The following is a 13,246-nucleotide window of genomic DNA, read 5'->3' as shown; positions in this document are numbered from 1 at the left end:
GAGCAGAGCACGCGGCCACGCGTTCTGGCCATGCGCGTGCCCGTGGGGACCCAGTGACACAGAGCGAGTAGGACTGCTCTTGCCAGGGCTCCTCATGCAACGCGAGCTTCCAGCGCCCGTTGTTGGCGTGGCACTCGTCAGCAGGGATATAATTAAGAGCAGCTATTTTGGATGCTTCCTTTATCTGGCAGCTCACAGCGATGTCACTGCAGGATCCCCCCGCACCCTCTGAAGTTGGTGCCGTGATCTTCGGATGGGAACGTGGTGCCTGGGGGACCTGGCCAGGCTGGGGTCGGGCACACGGAGCTGTGGGCACCCTGCGGGGTCACCCCGTCGCCCCCCGGCTCATTAGCGGCTGCCGAGGCGGTGAGGCAGGGGGGCCAGCCGCGGCTTTCCCCTCATTAAGTGGCTGTTGATTTCGCGGAGGTTGGAGCCATCTGCTCGGTGCAGACTCCTGCTCCCCGCGAGCTGGCACGCCGCGGCCACCCAGCCCTGCCGGGGGGAGCGGGCCGGGGCGCCTGCGTGCCGCGGGGCCGCTGCGCTCCGTGCGCTTCGGCAGCGGGGGCCTGGCCGGGAGCCCCCGGGACCCCGGCCGGGATCGATCGCTGCTGGCGCTGTGCTGGCTGTGAGTGCAGGGGGTTGGCAGGCAGGCGCGCTGACGGGAAGGGAGAGGAGCCCCCGGGCAGGGCTGTGCGCTGAGGCCCTGTGGTGCCCGGTCCTGTGCGCAGCGGGGCTGGAACAGGCAGGCGGGGGGGTCCCTCTGGCAGGCACCAGGGTGCCAGCAGCCAGGCACGGCACCGGGGGGTCCAGGCGATGCGTGGCTGGGTGCTGGGGCCCAGCAGCGTGGCTCCCCCCAGCACATCCAGCCCTGCCTGTGCATCACCCCCATCATGGGCATCCTGCCCTGCGGGAGCGTGCGGGGCCGAGAGAATGGGGCCGGGCAGGGGAGCGCGCCTCCGCCGCCGCACGCCGGGCTCTGAATTCAAGCGTGCATTTAGCTACTGCGATCCCGTCGCTTAAGTAAAGGCATTTATGGGAGTAGTAGCTGGGATTAGCTCCCCGAGGCGGTGTTTACACGCAGCAGACTCTGTTTATAGTCGGTGTCTATGGCAGATGTCTGCGTCTCTCTGTGTGCACAGCAATCTCTGGCTGGGGATGGACCGGCAGTGCCGGGGCTCGGATCCCGGAGCGGCGCAGTTCCCTCCCCTGGAGCAGCTGATCCCGTCCTGCCCTTCCTGCCAGGCACTGCCAGGCCCCTCGGGATGCTGTGGGGTGCACGCTGCTCGTGGTGGCCCAACCACCACCCGAGCAGCCCCCAGGGAGCAAAGAGGGGACGTTGGGGTGCCCCAGGGACAGGGCTGGGCTCACTTGCTGTGAGCAAGGCCCCAGCGCTGGGGGTGCCACTGTCCCTCTGTGCTGCAACGCGTGCCCAGGGCCCTGGCCTCCGCACCACGCGAGCAGGACAGGACAGCGCTCGGTGCCCACAGGTGCCTGGTGCTCTCTGTCACTGCTCCGGTGGCCCTGGCAGGGAGGAGAGCCGGGGATGTGCCACGCAGGTGAGATGCCAGGGAGGCGGCAGCAGGCTCAGCGGCCGTGCAGGAGCTGTGCTCTCCTCCCCGTCTGCCCATCGCCTTTTGTGTCCGGTATTTTTAATTGGCAGTGTTCTCAGCTTCCTCTCCTCTCCCTCGTTAGATGGAATTTTCCTGGTTCTTCCATGCCGTTAATGAGCTCTCTCATGTCTCGCCCCCTCCAAGCAGGCCGCGCATCCCGTGCCGTGGCTGAGACTGCCCCGGGCTGCAAATCCAGGAACGTGCTTGGGGCGCTCCCCAGGATGCCCACCCTGCTCCCCGGGGTGCCCATCCTGCTCCCCAGGCCCCTGGGAGCTGGGAGTACCCGGCCGTGTTGTGCTATGCCCCGTGCCAGGGTGTGCCATCAGCCAGACCCCTGACCAAGAGCGGGGCAGCCTCTGCACCAGGCAAGCATGCTGCTTTGTTACAGGAGGGGATAACTGCAGGCCTGCGGGGCCGCACGGCCACAAGGGCTTTGCTTGAGGCCCCTGGGGAGCCTTGGTGGTGTGGCCTGCACACTGCTGCTGCCTGCCCTGCCTTGCCCGGGGCTGGGACGCTGCCGGTGCAAAGCCCCCGTCCTTCAGGGGCCCCGGTGCTGGCACAGGTGCGGGCCTGGTGCTCCGCAGGTGATGGAGCTGCGCCGGCTCTTGCCATCTGGGGCCGTGGCGGGGGCGGCGGGGGTGCCAGCCGCTGTCCGTGTGAGCCGTCCGTGTGAGATGTTGGTGTGAGCTGCCGGTGTGAGCCGTCCGTGTGAGATCTGTCCGTGTGAGCCATCTGCGTGAGCTCTCCGTGCTGCCGTCTGCACCTCACCACGCCACGGGGCGCATGGTGGCTTGCAGCACCCCAGGGTGCGGCACCCTGGAGGCACAGGACCACCGGCTGCTCCCCCTGTGGACACTGGTGGCCACCCGAACAAGCGGTGCCCACGTAAGGACTTCTTCCCATCAGCGTGAGCTGTACCTCGGCCGTGTGTGAGGCCGAGAAGCCGCGCTGGGGCCCGAGCTCTCCGCAGCGCTGCCGAGGCGAGGCGGGTGCAGGCGGGCTCGCGGTGCGCACGGCCGCTGCCAGGGTTTTAACGAAAGTCAAACCGCTGCGCGGCTGGAAGTCACTGACTAAGCACTTGGCACGAGCATTTATTGAAGTGCTAAACAGATTTTGGCAGCAGCAGCCTCTTCTGCAGGTGCAGGGAGAAGAGTTCCTCCGCTATGGTTTATTCAGCTCGCTCGGCCGATGCCTTTTTGGCCGGAGCTGGGGGCTGCCATGGGTGCAGCCCGGGCTCTGCGTGACGCCACCCAGCCTGGGGACAGGGCTGCTGCTCTGCGTGTCCCCACAGGCAGCCCCCGGTGGGGTGGGGACAGAGGTGACACGGCAGCCGGCCTCCCCGCACTGCTGCTCCCTGCCTCCAGCCGGAGGGATGAGTTGCTGCGTCCTCGGGGAGCTGTGTCCCTGATTTGGGTTTAAAGAAGGCACTTTGGGCCTTAATAGCAGATAATTAGGAACTGCTGGCGGGGAAATTAGCCCGTGCCAGTCCCAGCTGGGATCGCAGAGTGGGTGCAGGGGGATCAGCGTAGCAGGGTGCAGCAGCCTGCGCTGCCGATCCCCAGGGGAAGCCCCTCGCCGGGAGCAGCCCGTGGGAGAGGGCAGGCACCGCGGCCCTGCTGCCGCCCGTCTGTCCATCCGTCCGTCCGTCCTGCGAGGGCAGCGAGTGGGGCCCGTCTCAGGGCCAGGGCTGAAGACTGGAGCCAGTGTCGGGCGCGGGGCCGCTCCTGCACCCGCGCCAGCGCGCTGCCTTTGTCCGCCGGCGATTTGCATGGCGGAGGGCGGCTCGGCCCCTCTCCCAGGAGCCGCTCATTGGGGCGGCAGCGGGCAGCGGAAGCGGCCCTGGGCACCTCTCCACCGGCCCTGAATGGCACCTTTGTTGGGGAGCCTGGCGGCAGCCCTGGGCTGCCGGGCACCCGCTCGGCCCCGGTGCTGAGGCCGTGCCGCCAGCAGCGCCCAGCCCTTCCCGGGGATGCTGCAGCGGGGCTGGGGCACGGGGGCTGCCGCCACCCTGGGGTCTGGCTGTGCTGACGTGGGGGGTTTTGCTGGAGGCCTTCACTAAGGTGTTAAACTGGTGTGTGCTGCCGGGGCGAGGGGGCTGCCCTGTCACGGGGGACATGGTCTGCTGCTGGCGTGGCTGCTGGGGGGGGGCCGTGTGGGGCCGTGTGGGGCTGTGTGGGGCTCGCTCGGTGGTGCCCCGTCCCTCCCCATGCCATGGGGACCCCGCGGTGCCCCTGCTCATCCCGCAGCCGCCCCATTGCCCTGCGTGCCTGGAGGAGAGGCTGGGAACCTGGCGGATGGGCGCTGCTCTTTGTTGCTATTCCGAAGACGTCCTCCTTATCTGTCACCCATCGGCACCGGGCTGCGCTGCTGTTAGCACATGTACCGCTCGTTGGGCTGTCTGCCCGCTGATGGAGCGCACGAGGGAGCCGCCGCCGGGGCACGCAGAGCCCGCTGCCTCCGCGTGGGCAGGGAGAAACTTCTCCCACAGCCCAGCACCACCCGCAGCACGTGTCCCTTCGCAGGGCCGGCTCCTGCCTGCCCCGTGGAGCCCAGCCCTGCCGGCAGCGCTCCTGGGGAGGGGGCAGGCGGCGGGGATGGAGCCCTGGAGCCCTCACGGGTCAGTGCCGGGCACGGCCCAGGCCATCGGCAGGGCTGGCAGAGCCTGGTCCCCATCTCCAGGCACCTCATCTGCATGCACCTGGCCCCGTCTGTGCCGCATGGACGGGGATTTAAAATTCAATCAGGGCTTTACGTGCTCGGAGGAGCTGTGACTGCTCAGGCACCGACTTTACTTGCTCACGGTCCCTGCTGCTGCAGTGAGACCTGCCCTGTGCTGCAGTGAGGGGACAGGGCAGGGTCTGGGGGCACCACGCTGCCCTGGGCACAGCCACCCCCAGCCCTTCTCCTGCCCCCAGCCCTCAAAGCAGGTAGGTGGGTGCCGAGAGCCCCTGGTACGCGGAGCAGAGTGCCCTGCCAGGGCTGGGGACCCTGCTGCACGCCGCTGGCACGTGCAGATGCCCGCGGTGGGACAGCAGGAGCTGCTCGCCGCCTGCACCTGGCGGGCGTCCCGCTGCGCCCTGGTTTGCTGACGCAGCATTTTGTGCTGTGTAATTGAATATCGCGCTCAGATGCTGATAAGGAGAAGTGGAGCTCGCAGCAGGAGCCAGACCCTGGCAGCCCCAGGGCGCAAGGAACGGCTCCTCTGCTCTGCTCTCTCCTTCTCTGGCTGAAAGGGCCCCTTCCAGAGCCCTGCCTGCCATCGAGCGCCTGTCCCCCAGCGCCTGTCCCCTGCATGCTTCCAGGGAGCGGGCTGCCTGCCCCTCCTCTCCACCAGCCCTTCAGCAGCCACGTCCCGCAGGCAGCGGGACGGGGATGGGGACGTGCTGCTGCTGCCTGCAGCCGGCCTGGGGACGCGGCTCCGGGGCAGGATGCAGCTGGGTGACGTGGGGACACCTGGGGGCCTGGGGTCCCCGCTCCTCCCAGGGCTTCTGGGGGTGTTGCAGGGGCTGCAGCTCTGCTCGGCCTTCGGCCTCGCTCCTCTTCCTGCCAGGCTGCCTGCTGAGGGTGCAGGAGGCCCCGGTGCCCGCAGCAGGGCTCGGAGGTGTCCCCACATCCCCTGCTCCCAGGCACTGCGTGGGTCCCCGGCCTGTGGCTCTGCACCAGGGATGCAAGGAAAAGCACTTTCACTGAAAAGCCTGACTGGCGTTTGTGGGTAAATCTTAAGTAAATCTGGCTCCGTCCGTCTTCGCTGTGCTAATTGGATTGCTCTGAGGGGCTTAATTTCCTCACGCCTTCACCGGGAGTCAGACTCGGGGCAGCGGGGCGCTGGGCTGCACGGGGCAGGGCAGCAGGACCGCAGGTGGTGTGGGGCTGGGGGCGTCACAGGGGTCCTGCAGGGTGAAGGAACACGGAAAGGAAACCCAGGAAAACCCCACGCCAGCCCTAGGGCTGCCAGCGTGCGGTGGCGGGCAGAGCAGCAGCGCTCGGTCCCCTTCACCCCTAAGCCTGGGGCTACAGCCAGCCAACCCGTGGGACAGGGGGTAAAGCCCTCCTGCAGCTGCGCCACGCTCCCTAGCACCCAGCCCCTGCCCCTCTGCTCCCTCTCTAACGGGCTTTCCCCTCTCCCTCTTCCAGAGCTCCTCGGATCCGCGAAGAGAGTCAACGTCAACTTCCAGGACACTGACGGGTGAGTGGGAGCCCTGCTCCCGGGGAGTGTGCCCTGGGGTGTGCGTGCCCTGGGGTGTGCGTGCCATGGGGTGCAGTGAGCAGGCTGTGCATGCCCCAGGGACGTGCACTGCAGGGTGCATCCCCAGGGGTGTGCCAGGCTCCCTGGTGCGATGCAGTGGATGTGCCGGTGCCTGTGCCCCCCACGTGTGCAGGTGGGGTTGCACGTAGCCGCTGCGGGCACCAGGGGAGGCGAGGGCTGACGGGGAGCCGAGGCGCTGCGCTCCTGCCCCTCGCCCCAGGCAGTGCCCGTGGGAGCAGCCCTCCCCGCTGCCCGCCGTGCATCGGCCCCGCCAGCCCGCACGTGTGCGTGTGTGCGTGCACGGGTGGGTGCAGGCAAGCGTGCGGATGCGCAGCTGAGCGTGCGTGTGCATGCAAGCGTGTCTGTGTGGGCAAGCGTGCGTGCGGGGCCGTGGCAGCGCGTGGGCACGCTGGCCAGCACTGGGGCGGGCGCATGGCGCTGGCTGTGTGGGCAGAACGGGGGCTGCGTCCCCCAGGGCCCCCCCTTGCACACTTGCACAGGGGCTGAGCACCATGGCAGGGCTGGGGGAGCTGCCTGCACCCTGCCTGCACCCTGCCTGCACCCTGCCTGCAGCTCCCAGCCAGCTCGGGGTTCAGGAGCGGCCTTGCAGCGGGCAGTGTCCTCCTGCACAGCTGACCCCGGTGCTGTCTCAGTCTCCCCATCTCTGCCACGTTTGCTGGTCCGCAGGCTGGCGAGCGGCATGCGGGTGTCCCCGTGCTCGCAGGGGACGCGGGGCCCTGCATATGGCCCTGCCGTGCACGGGAGAAGCCCCCGAGGCAGCCCGGGGGCGGGGGGGGGGGCTGTGATTTGCACCATCTTGAGCCGATCTGAACGGGGCGCTGGAGCGGAAAACGCTGACATTTCCAGGCAGACGCTGGGGATCGGCCTCCTGAGCGAGCTGTCTGCTCTCATCGCAGCTCCGGTGGGGGAGCGAGCGGGGAGCCGCGGGGCCACGGTGCCCTGAGCATGCTGTCGGGTGGGGACGCGTCCCCGCTCAGCTGGGGGTCCCGGTGACGGGGGTGTGACGGGATCCCAGTCCCACCGCCCACCTTTGGGTATGGGGTCCCCAGGGGCCGGGAGGTCCTGCTGGGGCCCGCAGCCTGTTCCCCAGCTCTGGTGGCAGCGGGCAGCCCCGGGGAGGGCCCAGGGGCGCCGTGCACGACCAGGGCCTGGAGCAGCAGGGCGGTGGGCGCGAGCGCAGCCGTGCGGAGGATGCCGCTGCCGCGAGAAGCAAGTAGGTCAGCTCCTGCCGGGAGCCTCCCGGCTTGGCGGCGCTGTGTGGAAGCAGAGCAGGGTGCAGCGCAGCGGGGCGAGGGGCTTTCCCAGCCCCCCCGGGGGGGTTGGTACGGGGCAGGGGCACCGCGGCCATCTGGCGGCCTGCCCCCCCCCCCACCCCCCACCGGTGCCCACAGTCACATCGCCTGGGCCAGGCTGGGGGAAGTGGGTCAGCGGGGGGGGCACCTCGCTGGCACCAGCCCCCCGATGCCTGCCCCTTCCCCAGCGGTGCCTGGCCCTTTGCCTCGAGCCCGTTGGGCTCGCAGCAGCCGCAGGGAAGTGCCTCGGGTGCTTGGGTCTTGCTCCAGCACCCCGCAAACCAGCCCCACCAGCCCCCGCTCCTGTGGTGCACGTTCCCGTGGTTTCCCCCGATGGCCACGGCCGTGTCCCACCACACCAGGCCGCGAGCCTGTCCTGGGGCTGCGGCACCCCTGGAGAAGCTAAATAAAGCTAAACAATGCTGAGCAAAGCTAAATAAAGCGGCTCAGCTGAGGCTCTTTGAGTGCCTGCAGGCGGCACAGCACCAGGGCCCGCATGCATGGTGGGAGACAGCGTGGGCACCCTGGGGTGCTGCAGGGGGTGCAGGCTGGAGGGGGCCACAGCCCCCTGACGCTGCGACCTGTCCCCAGATTCTCTGCCCTGCACCATGCGGCGCTCAACGGGAACACCGAGCTCATCTCGCTGTTGCTGGAGGCACAGGCTGCGGTGGACATCAAGGACAACAAAGGCGAGTGCCCGGGGCCGCGGCACCCCGAGGCCGGTGTGCGGGGCAGAGCGAGCGCTGGGTGCCCTGTGCCTGGCTGCCGGCGCACCGGGGTGGGAGGTGAGGGAGGCCCCTTGCTGGGACGTGGGGGCTGCATCCCCGCGGGGTCCTGGCCGGTGCCCCCGGCCCTGCGCCCCTTGGCAGGCCGTGTCCAGGGGAGTTACGTGCTCACTGCCTGCTCGTCCTGCCCGCCCGCAGGCATGCGGCCCCTGCACTACGCGGCTTGGCAAGGCAAGAAGGAGCCCATGAAAATGGTGCTGAAGGCAGGGTCCTCCGTGAACATCCCGTCGGACGAGGGACAGATCCCCCTGCACCTGGCGGCACAGCACGGGCACTACGACGTGGTACAGCGGGGCCGCGGTGGGGCGCAGGGGGTGGCACTGGGGCGCAGGGGGTGGCGGTGGGGCCGTGCCACCCCCCCTGCCCCTGCTCGTGCCCTGCCCTCACCGTGCTCGGCTCCCTCCCCCGCAGTCCGAGATGCTGCTGCAGCACCAGTCCAACCCCTGCATCATGGACAATTCGGGGAAGACGCCGTTGGACTTGGCGTGCGAGTTTGGCCGGGTCGGGGTAAGTCCCTGCAGTGCTGGGCCCCCTAAAGGCAGGTCGGGGAGTGGGGGTCCTCAGCAAGGCCCTTGGGGTGAGGGGCACCTGGGGGTGGGCACAGGGCAGCCGCAGGGAGGGCAGCAGGGGGACACCTCCTGCTCCCACGTCCCATGGGGTGACCGGGCGCTGGGCACCCCTGTCCCGGGGCAGGGAGGGCGTCTCTGCGTGGGGCCCCGCAGCCCCGGCAGGCGGCTGAGCCGTCTTTGCAGCCCTGCTCCGTCTGTGTTTGCTGATCCAGGTGGTCCAACTGCTCCTGAACAGCAACATGTGCGCGGCGCTGCTGGAGCCCAAGCCGGGGGACACCACCGACCCCAACGGCACCAGCCCCTTGCACCTCGCGGCCAAGAACGGCCACATCGACATCATCCGGTGGGTGCCCGGGGGCGTGGGGAGCGGGGACAGCGCCGGTCCCGTGCCCCCCCCTCACTGACCCCTCCGTGTGCCCGCAGGCTCCTGCTGCAAGCTGGCATCGACATCAACCGGCAAACCAAGGCGGGCACGGCCCTGCACGAGGCGGCCCTGTGCGGCAAGACCGATGTGGTGCGGCTTCTGCTGGATGTAAGGGCCCCCTGACACCCCCAGCACAGGGAGGGGACATGGGAAGGGAGCAGTCCCATGGCTGGGGGCTGCAGAGCAGTCTGCCCACCTCCTGGGGAGCGGGGACAGGGTCCCGGGGGCCAGGGCGGCCCCACGGCAGCGAGCTGTGCCCGTGGGGCTGGGCAGCACGGCCCCCTCTGTCCGATGGCCCAGAGGCGGGGCGCAGCCTCATCCCGAGCCCTCTCCGTGCCGTTGCAGAGCGGGATCAACGCCCACGTCAGGAACACGTACAACCAGACGGCTCTGGACATCGTCAACCAGTTCACCACCAGCCAGGCCAGCAAGGAGATCAAGCAGATGCTGCGGGGTAGGGGCGGCGGGGCTGCCGGGCGGGCACCCGGGCTCGGGACGTCACCCAGCAGAGAGCCCCCAGCCCCCTGGGGCCGGGACGTCGGGGGGCGCTGGGTGACCCCCGCCCTGGGGCTGGGCGCCCGGCGACGCTGCCCTCTGTCCCCGCAGATGCCTCCGCCGCTCTGCAGGTGCGGGCAGTCAAGGATTACTGCAACAACTACGACCTGACCAGCCTCAACGTCAAAGCCGGAGACGTCATCACCGTGAGTGCGGCTGCGGGGCCCGGGGGGGGCCGTACTCGGGGTGGGGGCCCAGCCCCTGCCCTGACCCTGAGCTGCCCGCAGGTGCTGGAGCAGCACGCGGACGGGCGCTGGAAGGGCTGCATCCACGACAACCGGACCGGCAACGACCGCGTGGGCTACTTCCCCTCCAGCCTCGTCGAGGCCATAAGCAAGCGAACAGGCAAATACTCCCCTGCCTCTACCTTCCACGGGCTGCTCCCAAACTCGTGTCCCCAGGCGCGGCCCAGCCCTGGGGACCCCATTTCGGTCTGGCGGTGCCTGGGGTCTCAGGGGGGCGAGGTGCAGCTGGTGAAGCCTGGTTGGGGCGATGCCCCCGTGGTGCATGTGAGGTCGGTGTCCCCGTCGCGCAGGGACGTTGAGTGCCGGGTCGGTGCCCCTGTTGTGCGTCTCCGTTGCGCAGGGACGGTGTCGTGTAGGTTCGGTGCCCCTGTCGTGTGTGGGGTCAGTGCCTGGGGGGTCGGTGCCGGCAGCCCAGGGGTGCCAGGTGGGCAGCGTTGGTGCATGCGGATCGCCGGGGTGGTCACGGCTGTTGGGAGGAGCTGGTGCTCAGTGTCCAAGCAGGGACAGTGCCGGCAGCCTCACATGGGGCTGGGCACCAGTGCCAGGGTCCTGGTGCTGCCCCACGGGGACCTCTCCATAGCCAGGGACCATCCTAGGGAGAGGACCCTCCTCTCCTGCCCTGCAGCTCCCTGTCCCCATGCCTGTCCCTGTCCCCGTACCCGCAGGACGCGCGCTCCCCCGGGCTGGCCCACGGCGGTGCCTGCTGCTGGGAGCAGTGCGGCGGGGCCGGCACAGCACCGATGTGTTCAAAGGCACCGCATCGACCGGCGTGCTCACGGCCCCGCGTGACGCTGGGGTGCCGCGGGGCGCAGGCAGGAGGCGGCAGCGTTTCGGTGGGGTCTGCGGGGAGCGGAGCCGTGCGAGCCTGCAGTGGCTGTGGGGCTGCGGGGCTATGGAGCCGCCCTCTGCCTGGGAGCGGGTTGCGTGCCGGTGTTTCGGGGACGAGGTCCGGGTCTCCTGGCCTGCAGCTGGCCCTGCCACGGTGGTGTTTCCAGGGTCCTGGATCTTGGAGCAATCCCAGCAGCCGAGCGCAGCCCCACGCAGCACTGGGGCACAGGCACGGGCTGCTCCAGGGCTCGGCCAGCCGGGCACGGTGATGCTGCCCGCGCAGCCCCAGCCCTAGCTGTGCCCACAGCCCTGCTCCTCCCGAGATGGCCCCGCAGGCAGCAGGACCCGGAGCCCCCTGGCTCCAGGAGCACCCGGCGATGCCGCTGCCTCGAGCGCAGGGCTGCCCCGTGCCTGTCCCCGGCCATGGGACAACAGCAGGTCCGTGGGATGTGCCCCCAGGCCGTACCCTGCCGCTGTGCTGGGCCACGTACTGAGCTCCCGCTGCTGCTCTTTGGCTCAGCTCCTCCTTGGTTAGATCTCGGTTCTGGCTTCTCCACGTCTCTTTGGTTGCTTCTTTTGTTTGCTGCTTTTTTATTTTCATTATTTTTTTCTTTATTTTTTTTCTTTATTTTTTTTTTTTGGTGGCGCTGAACGTGTCTCTGTTATTTTTATTCTTTTCATTTTGTCTCTTGTTATGTTTTATTATCAGGTTCATGGGAGACTGTAACAATCCCCCAACAGTACCAAAAGATCCCGCTCCCGGCTTACGGGGCTGCTGTGCTAAACGGTGACGCCTCGTCCCATCCGTTCCATTCCCTGCCTCCACCTCCACCTCCACCACCACATTCCCATCAGACTCTTTTCAGTTCCTTTGGCTATCACAGGCTCTCCCCTAGCAGTGCCGACGAGCCGCGTTATGGACAAGGTAGTTCACCGCTCGCTTCATTCTCGGTGGATTTCGTTCTTTTCCTTTGAAGCGTGGTTCTATTCTTTTCTTTCCGCTCGGCTCCTGTCCCCCGTGCCTTGGTGCCTGCCGTGTGTCTGCACGCGGCTGCGTGCGTGTCTGCAGGCGTGTGCACGTGCGTGCGTGTGCATGCAGGTGTGTGCAGGTGCGCGTGCACGTGCGTGTGCATGCAGGTGTGTGCATGCGTGTGTGTGTGTGTGCATGCGGGCGGACGTGTGTGTGCGGTGTGTGCGGGTGTGTGCCCGCGTGCATGCAGACCCACCCCTCCACCACCCACCCCTCCCGGCGCAGCCGTAGCCCCGCTGTGCCCATGGCCCCACCGCGGGCACATCCTGCTGCCCCGGGTGTCCCTGGCTGCACAGGCAGCTCTGGAGGCAGCGCTGAGCCCCCGGCCATGTGCGCTGTGCCCACAGCCTGCAGCATCCATAGGGAGCCCCCAAAATGCTCTCCAGGCGCTGTGCCGGGGCCGCGGGGCCGTGCTCGTGGGGCTGGCTGGGAGGTGTGCCCCTGCCCTGGGCAGCTCAGTTCCTGGTGGGTGTCTGAGCTTGCGGGGCCGGGGCTGTGCGCTCGGAGCAGGGAAGGGCTCAGCAGCAGGAGCATTTCCCGGGGGATGCTCTCAGGACCAGCTCCGTGCAGGCAGTGCCCAGCTGCAGCCTGGGCACTGTCCCCGTGGCACAGGCAGGTGACAGGCGCTGTTGGTCGGGTGACGGCACTGGTGGTGCCCGTGCTGGGACCGCCGGGAGGGCAGCTCCGTGCCCAGGGCTCCCCAGGGCAGCAGCCTGTGTGCGCTGCCGGCTCTTTGGGGGTTGGGGTGCTCGCACAAGCCAAGGCAGCACGCGCGTTGTGTTGGAGGAGCACTGGGCTGGCCACGCTCGTGGCTTCCTGGAGCGACGGGGACGAGGGCGCAGTGCTGCTCCCAAGCTTTCCTCTCCAGGTCGGGTGGTGCTGAGCCCCACAGCCACCCAGGCACAGCGGGCTCCTCGCTGGCTGCGGCACGCAGCATGGGCACGGCCCAGCCTGACAGCAACGTGCCCGTTGGCTTCCTGCTCACGCTTCTGCAGGGAATTTATCACCTTGCACCATCTGCCCTGCACTGCAGCCCGGCCGTGCGCTGGGCCAGAGGTTTAATGAATGAGAGTGGCTGCAGCAGCGGCGGGGAGGAAGGCGCAGCGCCCGGCACAGCGTAGCCAGGGGCTGTGGCAGAGCCCGTGGGGCTGTTCTCCATCACCGTCCGATGCTGTTCTGGACCCCGGTCTCACCGCAGGGGGTCAGCCCGGGTCCCATCCAGCGCTGGGACCCCCCGGCTGTCCCCAGTGTGAGCGGGACCTGGCGGGGCCGGGGCAGCGGGGAGGAGCGCAATGCTGGTGGAGCGGCGCTTCTGGGGTGGTCCTGAAGCTGCACCTGCGTGGGGGCCGGGTCCCCTCGCCCGCAGCTGTGTCACCCTTGTCACTGGCTGCCCTGGGGAACCCTGGGGAGCTTGGGGTGCACAGCACCCTGGTGCCTGGCTGCACACAGTGTCCTCCACACAATGCGTGACGGTGGCCACAGTGGGATAGCAGCGCCACCTCAGCCGGGGACAGGGGGTGCCCAGCTCCCTCCTGTCCCCCACGGTGGTTCATGTCCCCATGTTGCTCTGCATGGGGACAGCACGGCTCTTTCCCCCTCCCACACTGAGCTGGACCACTGGGACACCCTCTGCACGGGTCT

General features: G+C 68.7%; 1 protein-coding gene across 4 annotated transcripts in view; it reads left to right on the top strand.

Annotated features, from left to right (window-relative positions):
• Positions 1–13,246, top strand: part of CASKIN1 (CASK interacting protein 1) — a 32,736-nt gene that overhangs the window by 9,374 nt on the left and 10,116 nt on the right. For 2 of the 4 annotated variants that reach the window (XM_080556751.1, XM_080556750.1), the window contains exons 2-11: positions 5,745–5,796; positions 7,761–7,858; positions 8,093–8,238; positions 8,366–8,461; positions 8,736–8,866; positions 8,947–9,055; positions 9,293–9,401; positions 9,554–9,648; positions 9,730–9,847; positions 11,285–11,500. In XM_080556751.1, coding sequence (XP_080412877.1) covers positions 5,745–5,796; positions 7,761–7,858; positions 8,093–8,238; positions 8,366–8,461; positions 8,736–8,866; positions 8,947–9,055; positions 9,293–9,401; positions 9,554–9,648; positions 9,730–9,847; positions 11,285–11,500 — 1,170 coding nt within the window. The remainder of the gene's footprint in view (positions 1–5,744; positions 5,797–7,760; positions 7,859–8,092; positions 8,239–8,365; positions 8,462–8,735; positions 8,867–8,946; positions 9,056–9,292; positions 9,402–9,553; positions 9,649–9,729; positions 9,848–11,284; positions 11,501–13,246) is intronic. The other 2 variants (XM_080556753.1, XM_080556752.1) reach the window with 1 other exon arrangement.

The sequence above is a fragment of the Anser brachyrhynchus genome, assembly GCF_964034855.1.
Source record: "Anser brachyrhynchus genome assembly, chromosome: 15".
In the NCBI taxonomy this organism is placed as follows: Eukaryota; Metazoa; Chordata; class Aves; order Anseriformes; family Anatidae; genus Anser; species Anser brachyrhynchus.
The sequence above is the reverse complement of the archived record's forward strand: the minus strand, read 5'-3'. Positions and strand labels throughout refer to the sequence as shown.